Here is a 23,690-nt window from a genome sequence, read left to right on the forward strand (position 1 = left end):
CATTGTATCCAGCTTTTTATCTCTGAGTGACGTGTCACCAGAAATGCTTGTACTACATACATATCAACCTGATGCTCCATGTTGTTCACTGTGACCATGGGTTTCATTTTACAGCTCATGGATCATGAATTACCTGGAAATTTATTTGTTCTTTCTAGTGGTAATATGTAACTCAGTTTTCCTTCACTTTCTGCTGACAATTTGGAATCAGGGATATGTTGTTTGATGAGCGACGTTATTCTCTCAGGCACACATGTTTCATTCAGCTGCAAGCTGTTATTTTTTTTTTAAAAAAATGGAATATGTTATTTCAAGTAGTCTCCAACATTCAAAAATAACCAGAAAAGAGCACTTATAAATTCAATGTAAAAAGCAAGTCATGCAAACTTGAAATAAAGAGGTAAATCAGTTAATGCAAATATACTATAAATTAACTAGGATTTTAGTTAAGAGACAATATTAATATTCTAGGTTACTGACAGGAAAGATTTTTAAAAAGAATCTTGTCAGGGTTGAGAAAGTTGTAGGACTTTAGAAGAACCAAATAGTGTAGACATTTAACTACATCTATCCTATATTTTCTCATAGTTCCTCTACAATATGCCATGCATCTTATATGCCAAACGTTCCCGTTCTCCCACTCTTTACTTCTTCCTACACACACACACACACACACACACACACACACACACACACACACGTGCACGCACACATACATACACTTATACACATATAATTTTATATTAAAATCTGTTTGTATTAATTCTTTGAAAATTTCAGACACGTCTACAATGTGTGCTGATTGTAGTCACCCCTGCTCATCCTTTCAGATCCCCATGTCCCTTCTCCTCTTTTGCTCTAGCCCAGTTCTCATCTACCCCCACCTGTCCCTAGAAGGCCTACCTTAAGTGATAACCAATCCCCCACTTCTTCTTCAGGAACAGAGATGAGCCCGCACACTTTAGCTTCCCCTTGGAGATGAACACTTTCCTGTCTGAAAAGGAAGAAGCCAAGAAAGGAGATATCATCTATTTTAGAAAAAATATGAAGAATAGTGAACTGTATAAGAGTTTATACAACTTTAAAAGTCAGAAGCAATTATGGTTAGAAAAACCCACCATCATCTCTGATGATTATGTAGATTATTTATGTGTCAAACACCTGAACAGAATGAATTACATGGAAATTTATGATATAGATAAACATTAACATGTATTTTAGCTGGTCCTGCACAAACATTTCAAGTTGATTTATTAAATTATGACATTCAACTGAATGCCATTTATCTTGAAATTAGTAAACCTCCTAAGAAAGCCATGCTGTGTGTCATCACAGTGCTGTAGAACATGAAGGGATACAGACAGCTCATACCCTTTGTCAGAAAGACCTGGGTCATCGCATCCAGCAACATAAAAACAGCAAGAAAATAATTCAAGATTTTCAGCCCTAAGTCTTCATCCTGATGCTTAAGGAAGTCAGCAATTACCAGCCAGAATGTCAGCCTCATCCATGAACTGAGTGCTAAAGAGGACCACCCTGCCTGCTTTGCGCTCCTTCAGGAGATTCCACACTCGGTGCCTTGTGAAGGGATCCAGCCCAGCAGTGGGCTCGTCCAGTAGGAAAATCTAGAGGAGGGATCAAATGAAAGAATTTTCACTGACTACAGAAGCAGGCAACACAGGCTAGGCATACACTTGGTTACTTGCTATAGCACCCACGACTCTACCATATCACCTCCATCACAGTACCTTCGTAGAAGGCTGTTTCCACATGGACTTTTTGACTTTATTTATGAAACTTCATTGACTTACCTGAGGGTCTCCTAAAATGGCGATTCCAAAAGTCAGTTTTCTCTTCTGTCCACCACTTAGGTTTTGAGCGAGGGTATCCTGAATATTTTTCATTTCCAATTCCATCAAAACTCTTTGTACCTACACAAACACGCACCACACACACACACACACACAAAAAAAAAAAAAACATTTAAGCTATAACTAGTATTCCTTTTAAGACTTTTGACGTTATACAGTAAAGTGTAATGGTTTGTAATAAGTAGTAATATCTGCTTGGGTTTCATATAACTCCATGTTTACTTGATATATGAGTTGGGGGGAATTATCTACCTCTTCATAATTCAATCTCATTTGAAGATGAAGAAGATCACATTACTTATCTCATACTTTTTTAAGATTAAAGGAATATATTCAATGATCTAAGACAATTTCACAGGTTACACATAAATGTTTGTTATTCCTATATTTTTGAAGCCATCTTTAATACATTGATTTGCATGTAGGCAACTTAATGCAACCAAAATCAAAGTAAAGTGGATCAAACATTAATTTAGTAACATTTGGAATTTCTATGTTAGCCTTAGCATATCATGTACCTCATTATCCACCTCATGCTTTCGAATCCCTTTTATCTTAGCAAACAGCCTGAGATTTTCCCGTACAGTGAGGAAATCAAATTGCACATTGCATTGTGGACAAACTCCAGTGAGCTTGATGATACTTTCCAAGTCTGTCTTTTCTGAGAGTTTGTTATTGTAGATAGTGACCCAACCTATAAATAGGGGTTTCAAAAGACATCATCAAGATAAAACAGCATCTTTACCTTACAATAACCTAAAAAACTTTACAAAATAAAATTAGATATGTGATTTTATCTTACTCCTGGTGATTTGTCTATTCCAAGTTTCATTTTAGTGTTCTATCTCACCTGTATTTGAGAATATGGGACATCCTATCTTTTACCATCAAGAAAAGAAGTCAATTTCTCTAACCTCTTAGCTATGTATGTAACTTGCTTTGAGCAATGCAATGAGAGTCAATAATAGTGAAAGAGAGCATGGAATGATTCTCTCTTGCTGCTCAGAAGCCTTAGAACCTCAGCCCTAGAAGTTTTCCAGAGATGAGAGAGATACAGAGACAGAGAGACAACTAGAGAGAGACACATAGGCAGGGGAGATGAGAGATAGACACAGAGATAGAATAACAAAGAGACAGAGATGAGGAGAGAGAGAACATTGTGGCTAAAATCTCAGATGCATAGGTAACACCATTCTAGGCAATAAGTTACAATCAAACAGTAGGATTGGGAGACCTTTTAAGTCAACCCATCTAATCATGACAAATAATACATGATGATATTTTAAATGTTTCTGGGTTTTGAGAGTAATTTATCTATACATAAAAATGTGATCGATATAGGTGATAAATATCTATTGAATCAGTGTGAATTCTATGAAAATTTGAATATTCTTAAATACTAAAATTCTGTACAGTTCAGTTAATATCATATACACTTTTATAAAAGAATAATATATCTTAAATGTCAATTTCTAGCCTGCAAATCTCAAGATGTCGCTGCTTTTGCTGCTGGGTAATTGATGGAAGCAGATGCAGTGACAGTTATGTGGCTTGGCCTGTGATGGGCAGCTGGTAGTAGGAGCAGGACTTTTCCTGGGTACATGAACTAACTTTTGGATCCCATTCCCTATGGTGGGATAACTTGCTAAGCTTTGATACAGCGGGCAGGGTCTTGGCCCTGCCTCAACTTGGTATGCCAGACTTTGTTGACTCCCCAAGGGAGGACTTACCCTCTCTGAGTAGTTGATGAGGGGTGGGTGGGAAGGGGGAAGGGGGGAAAAGTGAAGCAAGGGAGAACTGGGGTTGGTATGTAAAATGAAAAACAAATTAAATAAAAACTGTCAATCTCTATGAGTTTAATTATCTCTCTTTACTTAACCCTCAGCTGTCTAACAAAAGCACCGAAGATCCATTTGTCAATCTTGAAGAAAGTCTCCTACCTTTGGTGGGAGCACACAGCCCACTAAGGATGTTTAACAGTGTTGATTTCCCAGCTCCACTGTGACCAAGGATTGCAGTGATCTGACCTTTATATATGTCCAATGACAGATCTGTAAGGGAAATGGCATGAAGGTTTAAAATCACAAATGTGGGTTTAAAGCAGGGCTCATATCGTGCCTATGCATTTATAGTATGTGGCTAAAATTTATGAAGTATACATTCATCCATTTATTAAATCAAAACTAATGCCCTGTTTTTCACTTTCAAAACACTGAAATTCACAGTTTTAGTGAAATGGAAACTTTGTACATACATAGATTCAATAGCAACACCTTGGCACATTATAACCATTTGATGTTTCTTAAATTTGAAACAAATCAATAATGCTATTATCTGACTGAAAGTCCTATGAGCCAAAAAAGATTGCTTCCTCCCTTCACAAATGTACATACAATATTAAAGAAGATCATCTGATTGTCATAGTGAACTAGAAGTGGTAGACAAAAATGTCGTTAAGTTTCCTACCGGTCTACATCTCTCATGTGATTCCAAAAATTATACAGCATGGCAATGTTAGTTCAGTTAGGAGGGGAGCAAAAACAACAACATGAGAATCAACACCTGTTTACAAAGTCCAGAACTGCTCACAGAGAGAAAGTCAACTGACTAAAAGGTCAAGATTTTCTGTATCTTCATTACTCACCTGCCAAAGCCTCTGTGCGCTTAGACCTTTCTGTGTATTCTTTTGTAAGATTTCTGATTCTGGGGAAGACAGCAAGAAGTGTATTGTTTAAAAGGCCATAGTGCTCTTTCTTATCTAGCTCTGAGTTTGGTTGAAGGATCTGGGTAAATTTGGGTTGCAAGAATATGAGGGAAAGCATGTGGACTTCATTTAGCTGTGGTTAGACGGCAATGGTACTTTAATGTTTTAAAAATTGACCAGTGCTTGAGTTCGCTTGGAAGACACGCTGCTTGTTTTGGTGTGGGCTGAGGCTTGAACGTTGTTCTTGATCGTGAGCATTATTCCTGAACCACAGCTAGTGGTGGGGAAGCTAGATAAGGATACAACAAGACAGCTAACACAACAAGGCTGAGCAGGAAACGAAGCAATATAGAGATGTTAGAGGTGACGACATCAAGAATCCCAGAATCTCTTCAGGTCAGTCAGGCAGTAGAGAATGACAAGAACTGTCATGAGCAATATCAGAAGCTACTAGCTATCATTGCACTTTATTTAATAACTGACAAATACAATTACCCCCCAAAATTCTGCTTTCCTGTTCTGAAAGGAATACTAACAGTACAACACATTGCAGTTAGTTTGAAGACTAACAAAGTGTTTCACGAAGCATGCTGACAGAGTAGTCCATGGGAGGAGGGCATGTTAGAGGAAGCAGGGGGAGTTGGAAGTGGCTAGTGGGGTGCTGGATATGATTAAAATACACTACATATATATGTATATATATATATGTATGTATATATATATATATTCATAAAATTCTCGAAGAATAAATCAAAAATGTTTTTTAAGTAAGAGTTGCAAACATAAAGACCTTGAGGATTTCTTCCCTATTTGAAACAAATGCAACTACCACTCCATGAAACAGGTACTTTATTGTAAGGCAGAGTGCAGGTGTGCCTGCCTGACTGAAAGGCATGTTGTGCCGATTTCCTGTTTGTCTCCAGTCTTGTCACTTGATTCATTCCTTTTCCTTTGTCTTCTTTGTTGAAACAATGAAGGCATAAAAGAAGAAATATTGAGAGGAGCGAATAGAAGCAGTAAGTGACAGGCAGTGAGGAGTTTTGCTGAATTGTGTCACTAAAAGAAGTGTGTTATAGTTTTTAAAAGAATCAGAATACAGTACAGGAAATTATAGGCAACGTGGATGAGGTTAGGTCAGACCACTGTGAAGGACTCAAAGGAGGGATTGCATGGCTTAACTGTGTGACTGGAGCAGGCTTTAGACTGAGGACAGCATTGCCCTGATCTGGCTGTCATCAGCCACACCTGAGATCTCACCTGATGGCTTCTTGCCCATGGAAGTCTGAAGACACAGGTTCAAATGAGTCATCAAGAAACTCAGAGTCAATTTCATAGTCAAGGACTTGATTTTGCTGTGACCAAAATGACGGCTTCAGGAAAAACAAGGGTGAGTGTCGTTGTCCATATTCACCTATTGAAACAGTGTAATTACACATGGGGTCAGCTACTGTTCTAAAATCCCATCTTCACCTCTAAATGTGAATACAGTTCAACACAAGCAAACACTCTTTTACAGTGTTTTGACATTGGGAATATTAAAGAAAAATATGAAGGTATAAAATTAACTACATGAGCAATGAAAATTTGAGGAAAAATGAAGAAAAAATGTCATGAAAAAATGAACAATTTTTCTAATCTTGGGCTATCCAAAATGCAAATCCAAATATATTATGAGTTATGATATAGTCACTAAATGGATGAGAAATTACTACTTACCTATACAAATACAGTATGAGTTTACACAGTCAATTAAATAATTATAATTACTAAATGAACATTTTAAAGAAAGACAACATAACTGAACAAAATTAAGTGATGGGCCATAAGAAAGAGTGGAAAAGGGCACCACACATCAATCCCAACAATATGAAGGGTAGGTGAACCTAATTCCTACAATCAGAGTAAATTTAATTTACCTACTAGTTCCTCTTATCATGTCAACTTGTTTGGGATAAGAAAAATAAAACTAAAAGTATAACCAGTGAGATAGCCATGAGATAATCTCAATTGGTCTAATACTCATGCAAAAGGGATTCATAAAAGAACAGAGAATGTAAAGAAAATTAAATAATTTCCTATTTTTTCCAGAATTTATGAAAATTATGGTCCTAAAATTAAAAAGCTTAAGGAAGTCTAAATATGAGCATGTACATGTGCATACAAGTGTATACAGACATATACACAAAAAATGCATTTCAAAATTAGGTTTAAAAACAACAAAAAGAAAAGATAAAATTCTTAAAAAACGCCAAAAACAAAATAGACATTACAAAGGAAATTAAGATAAGAATGAACAGACATTTCCTGTTAGGGGCCATGCAAGCCAGAAGATGCTGATGTCATTAGTTTGAATTACATTAAAAACAGCAAATTTATATTATTGAAATAAAAACAAACCTGCTAGCTTAGAGCTCTGCACCCAGCAAAAACATGAAGGCAAAATAAAGACTAGTGTGAGCATAAGATATACAGGTGGAAATATATCAAAGCAATATAAAATGTTGTTGAGTAAAAATTGGAAAAGCACATATTTCAAATTAAATTTAAAAAATGTTTAAGTTGAGTTTTAAGAAAAAATGAATTATATCACATATTGCCCAAGGTTTTGGCCAAAAACTAAAATAAAGAACATTTAACTCTATACTTAATTTGCAGAGAAGTCATTTGCCTAAGATGCTACTACTATGAAGACAAAGGGATATATGATAGATTTTGTCAACTAAAACACTAGGAGGGAAAGTCAAAGAATAAGCAATCTTTAGGGACTAAAAGTCCAGTAAGATCTTTCTATAAACAGAAAGGGAATGAAAGATCAACAATTTTAAGCCACCTGAAATAAGAGTACATCAGAAATAAAGACTAAAATTTGTTCCCCAAACAAGGACTTTTGCAATTTAACAATAAAGGCAAAGTTAACATTAAAGCATAGAAAAAATATTCAAAACATTTCTTAAGGAAATTTGCCTAAGATCAATATTACTTAGATTATGCATTTGATAAGTAATATTTTCCTTCTCTCAAGTATTTTGTTTAATCAGTACTGGAAATAAAACATATATATATATATATATATACATATATATATATATATTTATACTTACATACATAAACATAACCAAGAATATATATTCAAAATATTCATCTTCTACATATACACATGTTAACAAAGATAATAAATCGAGTAAAATATTATTCAATAAACTTTGGAAAAGTCAACAAAGACAATTACCATGTATGCATGATTCTCTCAAAATTAGGAAGTCAACTATTAACTAAAAAAGAAAATTCCTCTGTTGCTGCTTTTCACTGATTCACCTTTTCTTCGTGTTTCCCTGTGATTTCTCTGGGATAGAGCACTGGCCACTGAGCCTTGCATAGGAAATGCACATAGGAAAAAGTCTCTGCTCTCAGGTAGAGAAGGCACATTAGACAGAAGCAAAGGAAGGACCTTTTACAGGGGTTTACTAAGTCCCAGGGTATATGAAGTCCTCTCAGGGTGTTTGAGTTCAATCAGCCAACAAGACCAAAATCATAGCCTTTGAGAAGCTCATATGGATTAATAAATTGAAGGGAAATACAATTATAAATGTCCTTTAGATGTGATTAAATATTGTAGGATGGCTGCATACTATGTCCACCTTGACCAACCTTGAAAGTACAGGTTGCCCTGGCACTGCTCTCAACTATTTGAGTCAGAGCATCTTAGCTTGAGCGGGGTTGGTCTTACTTTATACCCCTAATGACATGGGTGAACTACACTATTGTTAAATGATGACACAGTAGAAAAAGTGTCATCTGATCTGATCTATGTGGAAATAAAGAGTTGAATTCATAAACTTAGGGTAGAATGGTGATCACAGGGGCTAAAATGGCAGGGTAAGACTTGGGAGATTTTGACCAAAACCCATACAATTTCATCAAAAAGGGAGTATTAAGTTCAAGAGATCTCAGAACATGGTACTGTAGTTAGTAACAGTGTATTGGACTCTTGAAAATTTCATATAGTAGGTCACCACAAAAACAAGTAATGTGAGGTAATACATATACATTGATTAGCTCTACTGAGTAAATCACAATGTAGCTATGTTTCAAAACATAATATGTTTCATATTATAGGTAATAAATACATGTTTATTTGTCAGTTAAATGAGAAAGCTTATTACATGGCTCAGATATGCAGAAAGAGAGTAGAAACACTGATCTGTCAGCAACTACAAACATTTAGGAACAAAAAGTCCTAAATTGTGGAAAGTAGGAAGAGACAGATAAAGAGAAACTGACTATATACTATCCTAAATTACTACATATTCCACATGCACAAAATTCTGATTTTAGTTCTGAGTTGATAAATTGCAAGGGAGATAAAAGAGCCATTCTTCCTGAGTGGTAGACTATGCCCATTGTCTTCCTGTAAATGGACATGTTCTTGAGATGTGGGTGATGCATTTGAAGGGCATGTTTTTAAAATCTCAAATTTTTAATTAATGAATTAACCACAAAATTTTAATTAAGTAGTTAATTGTATATAAAATGCATGATTAATAAAAAGAAATGGGATTACAAACGTGCTATTAAGTCTTATCATGGAAATACTTACTTGGTAAAACCTTTTCAAAGTAAAATGTCAATACCAGGTAGAAGACACTATCAAAGAACAACATGAAAATTGTGGCAATGATTACATTTGGGTTGCCCGTTGGGTCTGCATTAGAATTCACATCATAATCCAAGTGTAAGAGCTGGAAATTAAAAATAGCCCAGTAAGTCAAAGGCAAATAATCACTTCTTAAAAACAGCTTAGTTATTTCATGGGCTGTAACTGTTACCTTTTGCCAGATCTCTGAAAGACAAAGTTAAATTGTTTGATTGACAAGTTTACAGATTTTTGACTGAAAAAACAAGGATATAGGAAAAGCATAATGCAATGTATCAAGTGTGTTTAGTACAGTGGATGTTGTGTTCCAAATGAGACACACCTTAGGTAGAAGGAGAGCTTAGTGAAAGAGTGCCGGTCATGTAAGAGCTTGCTAATTGGGAATGGGAACAAGAAAAAAATGCTCTGGGAGATGTTGCATGACAGTAAAAAACTAATGATAATGCATTTCATGTTTAAGCAAAGTTAGTAGGAAAAATGACTGAAAGGGTTTGCATAGTTGCTTGAGTGGTCAAGAGCACTTGCTGCTCTTGCAGAGGATTCATGTTCAGTTCCCAGAACACAAAATGGGGGGCTCACAACCACCTGTAACTTTAGCACCCTCTGTTGGCCTCTGCAGGTACCTGCACACTGGTGAGTATGGCGCGTGCGCTGCATGAGCGGGCACACACATGCACACACATGATGGGGGGGAGGGAGGAGAAAGAGAAATAAAAACACATTTTTAATAAGAGAAAAAAATCAGACTGATCCATAATTTTCAAGAGAATCAGCATTATATATTATGTATTAGTTACAGTAATTCTTATCATCACATCATAATGGAGATTAAATAACTCCATATCTGAGGGAAAGAGCTGGTCTCTTCAGCTTAAGAACTAAGTAGAGAAGGAGAATAAAAAAATACCTGAGAATGAAAAAGGGACTTCCTGGTCAATGCTTGAGATTAATTTTCATTTTATTTTGCTTGTCTTATTGACTCAGAATTAAACCACACATCCTTTTAAAATTAAATAAGATGGTTAACTGGGATACATCAATTCAAACTCAATTTAATAACATAAACTTTGGAGAGTGACTTAACACTATATACTGTTGAGCTATGAGTCCATTCTTCTTTTTCACATAAAAAGAACTTATTTTCTAGGAGAAAATGACTCTGGCTTTAGAGTTCTCTGAAATCTCACAAGTATAGTCCATTGAACTACAGTGTTAAAAAGGCTATGTAGCAAAGACTATAGACTATTGAGTTCCAAGGAGAAAAGATATTTCAGAAACATCATTAATAAACTAACTGGCTTCCCACTCACCTGGGCCATTCCAAGCATAAAGGCAAAGGGGCTGAGCAAACTTAAAACCCATTCCAAGGACCCAGGAAGGATTCTGTACAATGCTGCAAATCCCAGGCTTCCGCAGAAGACAGTGAGAAAGAACACCACAAAGTCGGTGAGGAAAGACTTCCTTAGTAAGACACTCATTAAGAAAGACAAAGAAATCTACAACAAGAGAAGACCCAGTTGGTGTGTGTTTATCTAAGAGTTATAACCATAACAAAACAAAGGATTTCTTGTATAGAATTACAGTTTTCTCTACAAATTTTACAGAAAGTTAGAATTACAAAGAACATGCCCTTAGGACAGTTACTATTATTTTTCTAGATTTACAAAGCAGAATCCTACAAAAAAAGACCTGATTCATTTACTTCCTCTGATCTCAGAGACAGATGGATGCTAACTTGTATAATAAGACAAACGTTTCCTGCCCCTAATTATACATGCAATTCCTATTTCTGCATTGTAAATTAATTTTGTCAGGCTAAAAATATAAATTTTAAGCTATATCTTCATCTCAACTATTTACCATTTTCCTGGTCATTCTCTAAAAAACTCCCCAAAACAAAAACAAAAATAAAACAAAACCATTTTACAGATCCCAACTTGCAAACACGGTATGTCCTCACTCATAGGCAGATATTAGATATAAAGCAAAGGATAACCAGGCTACAATTATCAACCTCAGAGAAGCTAGGTAACAAACAAGGAGGACCCTAAGAGAGATGAATGGATCTTCCTGGGAAGAGGAAGTATATCAATAGTATTTATCTACAGAATGTCTCACGCAAATAGAAAATAGGTATATACAAAAATCACCTAATTGGTACCAACTTTGTTTCTTAGACTGAAAACTAGACAGAGATTTTATTCAGCAACTCACCAAAGATAAGCCATAGAAGAAAAAGAGGCTGAAGATCGCCATGAATCCAGTCAAAATGACAAACTGAACCAATTTTATAATAAATGTCAAGAGAAGGCTCACAACAAAGATGATGGCACCATAGAGCAAACCCCAGGACAGCCTGATATAAAAACAAAATTCTATTAGTGCTTCATAGTTAGATGGAAAAGGGGCCCTACTCTAGATTCTTGTATCACCATTCTTTCAGCCCCCTGCTCACTCACCAGACTCCATTGGATCTTCTAAAATATATAAGCAGAATAATCTGGGGATGTAAATAGTCTTATACTTAAGTGATACAAAGACTGAAGACAAATCTCATGCACATTGACAGTCTGTTCCATCTGTCAGGTGTGGATGAGTGAGTGTCTTGGTGAATTTGAAGAGTCTCTTTATCCTATGAAAAGGTTCTCTGATTGAACTTTCTTTTCATGGCTTTAATATGGAAATAAGAATGCCTAATTCTATACTTTCTTCTTTTCCCTAATATGCTTCCAATAAAGTTCTTCTTTCTCCTTATAGTGACACCAACTGTTCTATACACATTAATACCAGTCATAATATATTATTTAAGATAGAATGGTTTGGGGGTTCATATTATTATTATTATTATTATTATTATTATTATTATTATTATTATTATTATTATCTCTTTCCTTTATCCATTTTCCTTTTCTTTATTAATACTTTCTGACAAATTATGGTCTTAAAATGCTTATAGCAAATGCTGATAAGGGATATAGGGCTCTAGCTTGGTAGATAAAGTGCTTGGCATAGAAACATGAAGACTTGAGTTTAATTCCCAGAATCTACAAAACAAAACAAACAACAATATAAATAAATAAATAAATAAATAAATAAATAAGTAAATAAACATCTGTGCACAGTGGTGAATGCTTGTAATCTCAGAACTGGGGAAAATAAGGCAGGCAGATTCCCTGTGACAAAAGATCACAGATATATCTCTAGTTAGCCAATCAAATCTAATCAATGAATCTCAGGCCAATGAAAGACTCTATCTCAATAAGATGGAAAATAACTAAGGAATGATGCTAGAACTTGATTTCTGGCCACCACACATGCACATATATGCGTACACCCACGAGAACACACACATACACTAACACATGAAGCTTAATGACCAGTAAACAATACTATGTGAATGTATTATTATAGTGGTAAGAAATTAACAATGAGTTTTATTATTGTTGATAATTCCTATTGCATTTCCTACTTTATCTACATTATCATTTACTGACTTACAGCTTCTAATGCCCTTAGGACAGTTACTATTGTTTCTCTAGATTTACAAAGCAGAATCCTACAAAAAAAGACCTGATTCATTTACTTCCTCTGATCTCAGAGACAGATGGATGCTAACTTGTAGGAGCTTGATAATAAGACAAATGTTTCCTGCCCCTAATTATACATGCAATTCCTATTTCTGCATTGTAAATTAATTTTGTCAGGCTAAAAATATAAATTTTAAGCTATATCTTCATCTCAACTATTTACCATTTTCCTGGTCATTCTCTAAAAAACTCCCCAAAACAAAACAAAAATAAAACAAAACGGTATGTCCTCACTGAGAGGTGGATATTAGATATAAAGCAAAGGATAACCAGGCTACAATTATCAACCTCAGAGAAGCTAGGTAACAAACAAGGAGGACCCTAAGAGAGATGAATGGATCTTCCTGGGAAGAGGAAGTCTATGGAATGTCCTGGGTAAACTGGGGGTGGGAGAGGATGAGAGCATGAGGGATCAGGAAGGTTGAGTTGTGGCAGGATGGAGTCGGAAACTGATGGGAAAGCCATTGTGGGGTTAGTGAGGGAGACTCCCGGGAACCCACAAGGATGACCCCAGCTAAGACTCCTAACAATAGTGGGGAGGGTTACTGAACTGGCCTTCCCTTGTAATCAGATTGGTGACTGCCCTAGTTGTCATCATAGAACCTCCATCCAGTACCTGATGGAAGCAGATGCAGAGATCCACAGCCAAGCACTGGGCTAAGCTCTGGGGGTCTAGTTGAAGAGAGGGTGGAGGGGTTGTATGAGAAAGATGGGGGGTGGTCAAGATCATGATGAGGAAACCTGCAGAAACAGGTGACCTGAACTTGTGGGAGCTCACAGACTCTGAATGGACAGCTAAGGAGTCAGCATGGAACTGACCTAGGACTTCTGCATCTCAGTCACAATTATATAGCTTGGTCTTTTGTGGGGCCCATAGCAGTGGGACCAGGACTTGTTCCTGATGCATGAGCTGGCTCTTTGGAACCTATTTGTTATGGTGGGATGCCTTGTTCAGCCTTAATGCAGCAGGGAGGACTCGGTCCTGCCTCAGCTTGGTACGGCATGCTTGTTGATTCCCACCGGAGGCCTTAGCCCATCTGAGTGGAGATGGAGGAGGAATGGATGACGGTGGGTGAGAGGGAAGGTGGGAGGAGGGAGTGTGGGGGGGAACCTGTGATTGGTATGTAAAATAAATGGAAAAAAGAAAATAAGCAAACTATAGAGATTAAAATAGCCAGTGATTCCCAGGAGTTCAGGGAGAGACTAAAGTTGAACAAAATGGAACACAAAACAGTTTTGGGAGAGTAAAATCAGAATCCATGCTACTTGAGCTATAGACATAGGGCAGTACCAATTTGCTGACAATCATTTCACTGTGCAACACAGAGTGAGCCCTAGTTTAAATGTGCTCTCTAGTCACTAATAACTACCGTTTTATTAGCTATGATAAATACACAACATTTATGCACAATACTAATAAGGGAAAGTCTACAGGAAAGAGTGAGCAGTGTCTACTTTCTATTCCAGAAATAAAGAATACCACTTTTTAATAGTATGAATTAAATAATGCATTTGCCATGACATGATTCTGACATACCCATGACCAAAGGAGACTATGTCACTTTAAGGTAATTGAAGAATAGAAAACTTGGGCTTTCAACTCTAAGTTTTATGCTATTTCACACACAGGTCATAACCCTAACTGCCAAAACACATGTTAATATTTAGCATCTACTGATTACCAAATACTTTTCAAAGTGTAGGCTAGTGTTTTATAAGAATGACCCTAGGGACCAGAAATGTGGCTCAGTGGTTAAGAACCCGGACTGCTTCTGTAGATGACCCAAATTTGATTCCCACACCCATGCGGTGACACAAATATCTGCACAGACATGCATGCAATCAAGACACCCATACACATAAAATAAGAAAATAATTTTTTAAAAAAGAATGAGCATAGTTAATCATGTCAACAAGTGTCCGAGGGTGGTATGGTTGGATATTATCCCCCACTTTTGCAAAAGCAGAAACTGAAGCTCACTGATTTATGCAGTTTTCCCATTACAACACAACCACTGGGAAGGAAGTGAGACATAAGTAAACACTGATATTTTTCTTGCACGTCTGTTTCCCTTGGTTAAAGCTAACATTTAATATATTCAGCTCTATGATTGATTTTTTGCATAATGCTTTTAGCATAGCATCCCATTTAAGAGATCAAATAAGTTGCTTATTTGTCTAACAACAACACCTCTGATGGGGGAGGTCCTTCTATGTATATGTTTGTCTTATTGGTTGATCAATAAAGCACTGTTGGCCAATAGGGAAGCAAGATAGGCAGGACTAGGAAAGAAGGAGGATTCTGGGAAATGTAGTAGAGATGGTCACCATGTGATCCCAGGAAGAGAGGACGCATGCTGCTGGCGTCCTCAATATGATGTCTTTATAAAATATATAGATTAAAGGTTATGGTTGATACTTAAGACAGAACTAGCAAATAAGAAATCCTAGTCATTGGCCAGCAGCATTGTAACTAATATAAATCTCTGTGTGCTATTTGGGGGCCCTAAGGTAGCGGTAGAACTCAGGCAGCTGGCAGAAAGAGTTATTGTTACAAACCTCTACAGCAAGCATTTCATCAAATATTAGAAGTTCTGGTTTCTCATGAATCTGAAAGCAGGAGATACTGGTTGTGCAATATCTGAAATATCATTCAATGGCAAACATGTAACTCATTGTTCAACTCAGAGTTAAATGTGGCTAAGTTCACCCTTTTTCTGTGAAGTATCATATCAGATAGCCCACATAATTCAGAAGAAATGAAGGCAAGAAAGATTTACATTTTAATATTGATGGAGAGTTTGGAAGGGTTATGCTTGAAATAGTGTCATGTACCTAGGGTTAACCTTGAACTCCATATATGGCCAATAATCATCTTGGACGTCTGCTCCTTCTTCCTCTCCCTCCCAAAAGCTGAGATTATAGCGATGTGCCACCAGACCCAGTATATATGCTGCTGTGGATCAAAGTCCAGGCTTTCTGCACACAAGGCAAGCACTCTGCCAGCTGAGCTACAGTACCCTTGTGAAGGATGTTTCTCCCCAGAGGTGCACTTTTTCTGAGCCCCTCCACCGACTCACCAGAATGCAGAATCTTGAAGACCCATCACTGTCATCAAGCCCTTCATCTTTTTCCTTTCTCTTGTAACACCAGCTGAGATGTAGTAGGCAAGTGGGGAAAAACAAATAATACAAAAAACCAGGAAGGAATCAGTCACTACTCCTCCTTGGCCAATGAAAGTATCAATCTTCATGTATTTTCCAGTAACTGACATCATCTCCTCCACCACTGAGTGATTTGTTGTGACCTAAATAAAGATATCAGTGAACAGAACATGCACAACAATGGTACACAGATGACATCCTGTTTCCTCTGAATGTGTAACTGACTTGTCTGGATCTGATGTTAGCCTGAGTTTCTACTCACATATTCTGCTGTTATTTAGATTCTAGAGTCAAATCTTTCATCCTGGGCAGCCCACATGACTGAATCTTAGCAACTTCATGCCTACCATTGGTTGCTCATTTTTCTTGGAAAACTTTTTCTGTTATATAAGGTAGACATGATTCCTACTTGATCACTCAGAGCTGAGGATCATTTTAATAAGGATTCTTCCATCTAGGCTGGGAATTGTGTGCTTCTTTACAGACAAGAGCACTGTTTATAATTCCATTACAACACATGCTTCCTGTTCTAATTATGTGATTACATTTCTGGCTTCCTTAGAGTACTGACTCCCTGGAAGAAAAAAAAATCTTATTCTGTTGATGTTGCTGTCTACATTGTTCTACTACAACTGGTAACATAGCAACTTTGGTGAACTTTATTGGGGGAAACAGAGTAGATGAATAAATTTGAGTAAAGGAGTAACTGAATAAGTGAGAGAATGAAGAAACATAGTTATCTACTTATACATCCACAAAACTAAATAGAATTATTTTTCATCAAGCGTTTTGCACTCACTTCTATGATGGCTGAATTAATGGCAGCTTGAAGAGCCACAAACCCCTCTGTCCAGAAGTGTGAAATGCCACAATTAATATTATCTTCATATGTAGAACAATGAGCTTTGAGAACAAAGAAAAAAATATGAGTATGGGATGTGACCCTAAGTATTGCAAGTAGTAAATTTTACAATAACCTCCAGTACTAATAATACATTTGTTGCCACAAAATCCAAAAAAAATCTCAAATTTATAATTGATAGTAATTATTGAAGAGAGGGTAACAAAGCCAACTACTCTAGAAAGTGTTCCTTGTTTCTAAGTTTTCCTAGTCATTACATTGTTTTTATATTTTCTTGTTTCTCTATTGTTCATATTTTTGAACTTCTTCTTGCTTTTGTATTTATTATCATTATTAGAAAGTTTGGTGTGGGGGAATTAAATTGATAATCTTATACTTGCTAGGCAAGCATTGTACCAGTGAGTTATATTCCCAATCCTTGTATTAGTGTTTTAAAATAAGTTTTAAGATTATCAAAATGTAGTAACATAGTCTAAAATAAGACCAAGGCCCCACTTGTAGTCAAGTATTTTCTAGTGATATAACTGAATATAACAAAATAATTGGCAAATGGAGCTCATAATAAAATAATAATTGGATAATTTTTTAAAGAAAGTTTATTTTGAAAATGAAAAGTCAAAATTGAAATTTTACCTATAGTTCATCCAAGATAAGCTATCATTAAATTAGGAAATTTGTTCTAAAATATATTAACTTCAAAATATCTTTAAATGATGAAAGCACATGTAGACTTAAAAATGGCATAAATACAGGCAGAAGAAACATCTGTACATGAACCCACACACTGGTAAAGTCTAACCAGGAGAATGCAGCCCACAGAATCAACTAACCAGGGCTCATAAGGACTCACAGACTGAAGTGGCAATTAGGGAGCCTGTACAGGTCTGAGCTAAGTCCTCTATATTTTATAGTACCTTGTGTTGATTTTGTGGGACTCCTGAGAGTGGGAGTGGAGGCCATCTCTGACTATTTTGTCTACTTTTACAACCCTTTTCCTCCTTCTGGGTTGCCTTGTCCAGCCTTGATATGAGGGTATGTGTCTAATCTTATGGTAATTTGGTATGCCATGTTTGGTTGATAACCCTGGGATGTCTCTGCCCTTTTCTGAAGGGAAACAAGGAGAAGTGGATATGGGGGAGAAGTTGGGTAAAGGGGCTGGGGGAGGAAAGGGAGGGGATGTAATACATGACAGAAGAACAGAAAACAAACAAACAAACAAACAAACAAATGAAGAACATAATATTTCCTCAAACCCAAGAGAAAGAAGTTTCCTTGTTGTTTCTTTTTTCTGCTTCAACGACATGATCCATCCTCCACTCTTCCCATTGATGAAAGGTACATCTTTTGTTGCTGTCATTTGTTTTGGTTTTTAGTTTTGAAGAAAGGATCTTATTCTGTAGCCTAAACTGAGCTAAAACTTAGTAGGTGATGGGGGATGTTTTTCTGTAAATATGTTTCTCTTAATGGTTGATGAATAAAACACTGATTGGCCAGTAACCAGGCAGGAAGTATAGGCAGGGTTAGGAGAATTCTGGGGAGAGAAGCCACCAGGGAGAGTCACCATGTAGGTGCTGAAGGAATAACATTCTGGAGCCTTCTCTGGTAAGATAAAGCCATGTAGAAATACATAGATTAGTAGTTATGGGTTAATAATAAACAGAGAGCTAGCCAATAAGATATATGAGTTATCGGTCAAACATTTTATCCTTGATATAAGTCTTTGTTTATTTGGGGCAAAGTGGCTGTTGGACAAGGCGGGACAAGAAACTCCAGCTACAAGTAGGCTTCCCAGGCTGGCTTTGAAATTATACTCATGCTCCTATCTTAGCCTCTTGAGAGCTGGTATTGCAGGTCTAACCCATTACATTGCCTTTAAGGATGTATCTTTCTGAAAGTTCCAGCCTGCTGACATAGCTCCAACTGACACAAGCATGAGACCATCTGATTTATCCTAAATTTGCCATTGAAGCTCAAGCTTCCTTTTGGGAAAAAAAAAACCTGCTAAACTCATATGTCATCAGGAAACATGAACACAACACACTGATCTTTACCAATCATTTTCGCTATTGGCTGCTGTGATTTTCTTTTTCATGTGCATTTAATTTAGGACGAACATGCATGAACAGGCACACCTGTGTGTGTGTGTGTGTGTGTGTGTGTGTGTGTGTGTGTGTGTGTGTGTGTGTGTGTGTGTTTATGAGAGAGAGAGAGAGAGAGAGAGAGAGAGAGAGAGAGAGAGAGAGCAACATTTTTTGTTTGTCTAATTCTAGGAGTCAACTTTACCTTTGTTATAGCTGGAGGTGGGAAGTATTAGTTAATGTGTACATGTGTGTGAAGGTCAAAAGTCAGCCCTGAGTGTTGTTTCTCGGGAGGAGCCCACCATGTCTTTTGAGACAGGGTCTCTCACTAGGACCTAGGACTCACTGAATTAGGCTAGCCTGGTTTTCCAGGGAACTACCTGTCTCTGCATCTTCAGCACAGCAATTGCAAGCATGCACCACCATGCCAAGAGTTTTACATGGATTCTAGGCATCAAATTACCATCCTCGCACTAGCACAGCAAGTACTTCCTAACTAAGCTATCTTATCAGTTCCTTGTCTTTGTTATTGAAGTTTATTAGTTTGAGTTAATTAATATCATGTTCAAGTTTACTTTCTGTTGCTATGATAACCCCCTTAAAACTTACCAAAAGTAATTTAGGAATTATGGTGTTTATTTTAGGTTATAGATTATAGTACATCATTAAGGGAAGTCAAGGCAGGAGTATGAAGCAGAGACAATGCTGCTTACTGGCTTGCTTTCCCTTCCTTGTTCAGTTACATTTACTTTACAGCCTAAGGTCCACCTCCCTAGGGATGGTATCACCCACAGTAGGCAAGACTTGCTCCTGCATCAATTAGCAGTTAAGAAAGTGTGATACAGACATACCCAAAGGGAAGCACTTCTTTAGCTGGGGTTCCCTTTTCCCAGGTTGTCCAAAACAACAAAACTAGCATGACATATCCCTACATATTCTTATAACATTAGAGGAGTGGAAAGCCATGCAGTTCAGGAGCTTCATAGTTACCTGTGTGGTCCCCATGCTCCTTCTTGGATGGCATCCTTGTTCCTGTATGGAACTTCAGATGATAGGAATACGTGTTGGTGAATATAACCCTCACTACGTCATGATAACGACTTGAAACAAGTTCTGTCATATTTTCTTCATCTGGAAAACCCAATACTGTTATTCCTGGAATTTAAAGGAAAAGATTATTACTATAAGTAAATTTCTATAAACAAAACATATGAGAAGCTGCATTAGTTACTTTTCTGTTGCTGTGATAAAAACACCATGACCAAAGTCAACTCAAGGAAAAGAGTTGATTTTAGCTTATGGTTCTGGAGTGATAAGAATCCATTCTGAAAAACTGGAGAAAATCAATAAATCCCTTAAGAAATGCCTAGAAATCCAGGGAAAAAACAAACAGATGAAAGAAACTATTCAAGACCTGAAAATTAAAATAGAAACAATAAAGAAAACACAAACTGAGGGAATTCTGGAAATGAAAAATCTAGGTAAGCAAACAGGAACTACAGATGCAAGTATCCCCATAAGAATACAAGAGATAAAAGGGAGAATCTCAGGTGTTGAAGATACAATAGAAATAGAGTCATCAGTTGAATAAAATGTTAATTCTAAGGAAAAAAAAACTCCTAACACAAAACATCCAGTAAATCTGGAAAACTATGAAAAGTCCAAATCTAAGAATAACAGGAATAGAAGATGGAGAAGAATCCCAGCTCAAAAATCCAGAAAATATACTTAACAAAATCATAGAAGAGAATTTTCCTAACTTACAGAATGAGATGCCTTAAATGGTACAAGAAGCTTACAGAACATCAAACAGATTGGATCTGAAAAGAAAATCTGTGCTGGAGAGGATGTGGAGAAAGGAAAACACTCCTCCATTCCTGGTGGGAGTGTAAACTTGTACAACCATTTTGGAAATCAGTATGACAGTTTCTCAGGAAAATGAGAATCCGTCTACCTCAAGATCCAGCAATTCAGTATTTGGGCATATACCCAAAGGATGCACATTCATACTTCAAGGACATTTGTTCAACTATGTTCATAGTAGCATTATTTGTAATAGCCAGAACCTGGAAGAAACCTAGATGCCTCTCAGCCGAAGAATGGATAAAGAAAATGTAGTACATTTACACAGTGGAGTACTACTCAGCGGGGGAAAAAAAAACAATGAAATCTTAAAATTCAAGGCAAATGGATGGAACGAGAAGAAACCATCCTGATTGAGGTAATCCAGGCACAGAAAGACAAACATGGTATTACTCACTCATTTATGGATATTAGACATAGAGCAAAGGATTACCAGCCTACAACCCACACCTTCAGGGAAGCTAGGAAACAAGGAAGACCCTAAAAGAGACATACATGGTCCCCAGAAGAAGGAGAAAGGGACAAGAGCTCCTGAGCAAATTGGGAGCATGGGGGGAGGGAGAGAAAGGAGAAAGAAAAGGGGAGGGCGAGTTAGGAAGAAAGGAGGGGGAAGGAGAACATGAGGGATCAGGAAGATTGAGCTGGGGGAAGAGGAGAGCAAGAAGAGAGATAACTTAATAGAGGGAGCCATCATAGGTTTAAAGAGAGATCTGGCGCTACGGAAAATGTTCAGAGATCCACAAGGATGACCCCAACTAAGAATCTAAGCAGTAAGCTGTGCATTGGTGGTGCACGCCTTTAATCCCAGCACTCGGGAGGCAGAGGCAGGCGGATCTCTGTGAGTTCGAGGCCAGCCTGGTCTCCAGAGCGAGTGCCAGGATAGGCTCCAAAGCTACACAGAGAAACCCTGTCTCGAAAAAAACAAATAATAATAATCTAAGCAGTAGGGCAGAGGCTACCTTAAATGCCCTTCCCCTATAATAAGATTGATGACTACCTTATATGCCATCCTAGAGCCTTCATCCAGTAGCTGATAGAAGCAGAAGCAGAGACCCACAGCTAAGCACTGAGCTGAACTCCTGGAATCCAGTTGTAGGGAGGGAGGAGTGATGAGCAAAGGGGTCAAGACCATGCTGGGGAAACCTACAGAAAGAGGTGACCTGAGCAAGTGGCAGTTCATGGACCCCAGTCTGACAGCTGGGGAACCAGCAAAGGACTGAATCAGGCCCCCTGAATGTGGGTGCCAGTTAGGAGGCCTAGGCAGTCTATGGGGCCTGTCAGTGGAACCAGTATTTATCCCTAGTGTACGAATGGAGTTTGGGAACCCATTCCCCTGGGAGGGATACTCTCTCAGCCTAGATATACGGGGGTGTGGGGGGGTGCTAGGCCTTGCCCCAAATGATGTGACATACTTTAATGATCTCCCATGGAAGGCCTCACCCTCCCTGGGGAGTAGATGGGGGATGGGATTGGGGTGCTTGGTGGGGGGCATGGGAGGATGGGAGGGAGAGGGAACTGGGATTGATATGTAAAATAAGATCGTTTCTAATTTAAATAAAATTTATATTAAAAATTTTAAAGAAGATAATAAAAGTCTTCTAAAACTGAAAAAAAATAAAAATGGAGTACAGATTTAAACAGGGAATTCTCAACAGAGGAATCTCAAATGGCTGGGAAGCACTTAAAGAAATGTCCAACATCCTTAGCCATCAGGGAAATGAAAATCAAAAGGACTCTGAGATTCCATCTTACAGCTGTCAGAATGGCTAAGATCAAAAACAAAAGTAGCAGCTCATGCTGGTGAGGTAGCATGGCAAGAGGACCGCGCTTCCATTGCTGGGGGAGTACAAACTTGTTCAGCCACTTCAGAAAGTAATACGGTGGTTTCTCAGAAAATTGGGAGTCCATCTACCTCAAGACCCACTCCTGGGCATATACCCAAAAGATGTTCTACCATGCCACAAGGACGCCTGCTCAACTATGTTTATAGCGGCATCATTTGTAATAGCCAGAAACTGGAGACAACCTAGATGTTTCTAAAGTGAAGAATGGATAAAGAAAATGTGGTAACATTTACACAATGGAGTGTCACTCATCTGTTTAAAACAATGACATGAAATTTTGTGGCAAATGGATGGAACTAGAAAAGATCATCCTCGGTGAGGTAACCCAGACCCAGAAAGACAAACATGGTATGTACTCACTCATAAGTGAATATTAGCTGTAAAGGATAAACATGCTACAATCCACAGACCCAGAGAAGCTAGGTAACAAGGAGGGCTCAAGGGGGTAGGGGGCATGAATGTCACTCTGAAGGGGAAATAGAATAGACATCCCCTTTGGACAAAGTGGGAGGGATCTTGATGGGGGGATAGGGATGGGAACAGGAAGGATTGGGTGTGGGGAGGATGCAGGGGAGAGTACTGGGAGAGACAAGTGGAATCTGGGTGCATCTCTAGGATAAGCTAGAAACTTAATGCAATGGAAACTCCCAGCACTCTATGAGGATGACCCTAGCTAAGACTCCTAGCAATGGGGGATATGGAGCCTGAACTAGCCATCTCCTGTAACTAAGCAAGACTTCCAGTGGAGGAGCTGAGACACCAACCCAGTTACAAAGCCTTCTATCTACAATTTGTCCTGCCTATAGGATGTGCTGGAGTAAAAGTGGCACAAAAATTGTGGGAGTGGCCAACCAATGACTGGCCCAGCTGGAGACCCATGCCACAAGGAAAAGGCCACCCCTGAGGGCCAGTACCCAGAGGTGGGATAGCTCAGAGACTTAGGATAGAACCAAACATGAGTGGGGGGAAAAGTCAATGTAATTATGCCTAATGATATTCTTCTCTAGTCATAGATTGGTGCTTAACCCAACTGTCATCAGAGAGGCTTCGTCCAGCAACTGAT

General features: G+C 37.8%; 1 protein-coding gene across 1 annotated transcript in view; it reads right to left on the reverse strand.

The window, feature by feature from the left end:
• LOC100773221 (ATP-binding cassette sub-family A member 8-A) overlaps window positions 1-23,690 on the reverse strand; it is a 69,663-nt gene that overhangs the window by 40,304 nt on the left and 5,669 nt on the right. The window contains exons 3-16 of the mRNA XM_035448162.1: window positions 19,911-20,075; window positions 16,780-16,883; window positions 15,897-16,123; window positions 11,444-11,585; window positions 10,540-10,725; window positions 9,173-9,314; window positions 5,833-5,986; window positions 4,516-4,574; window positions 3,812-3,922; window positions 2,390-2,565; window positions 1,812-1,931; window positions 1,487-1,625; window positions 904-994; window positions 134-273 (exon numbers count right to left, since the gene is read on the reverse strand). Coding sequence (XP_035304053.1) covers window positions 134-273; window positions 904-994; window positions 1,487-1,625; window positions 1,812-1,931; window positions 2,390-2,565; window positions 3,812-3,922; window positions 4,516-4,574; window positions 5,833-5,986; window positions 9,173-9,314; window positions 10,540-10,725; window positions 11,444-11,585; window positions 15,897-16,123; window positions 16,780-16,883; window positions 19,911-20,075 — 1,956 coding nt within the window. The remainder of the gene's footprint in view (window positions 1-133; window positions 274-903; window positions 995-1,486; window positions 1,626-1,811; window positions 1,932-2,389; window positions 2,566-3,811; window positions 3,923-4,515; window positions 4,575-5,832; window positions 5,987-9,172; window positions 9,315-10,539; window positions 10,726-11,443; window positions 11,586-15,896; window positions 16,124-16,779; window positions 16,884-19,910; window positions 20,076-23,690) is intronic.

This window comes from Cricetulus griseus, chromosome 7 (genome assembly GCF_003668045.3).
Source record: "Cricetulus griseus strain 17A/GY chromosome 7, alternate assembly CriGri-PICRH-1.0, whole genome shotgun sequence".
Lineage (NCBI taxonomy): Eukaryota > Metazoa > Chordata > Mammalia > Rodentia > Cricetidae > Cricetulus > Cricetulus griseus.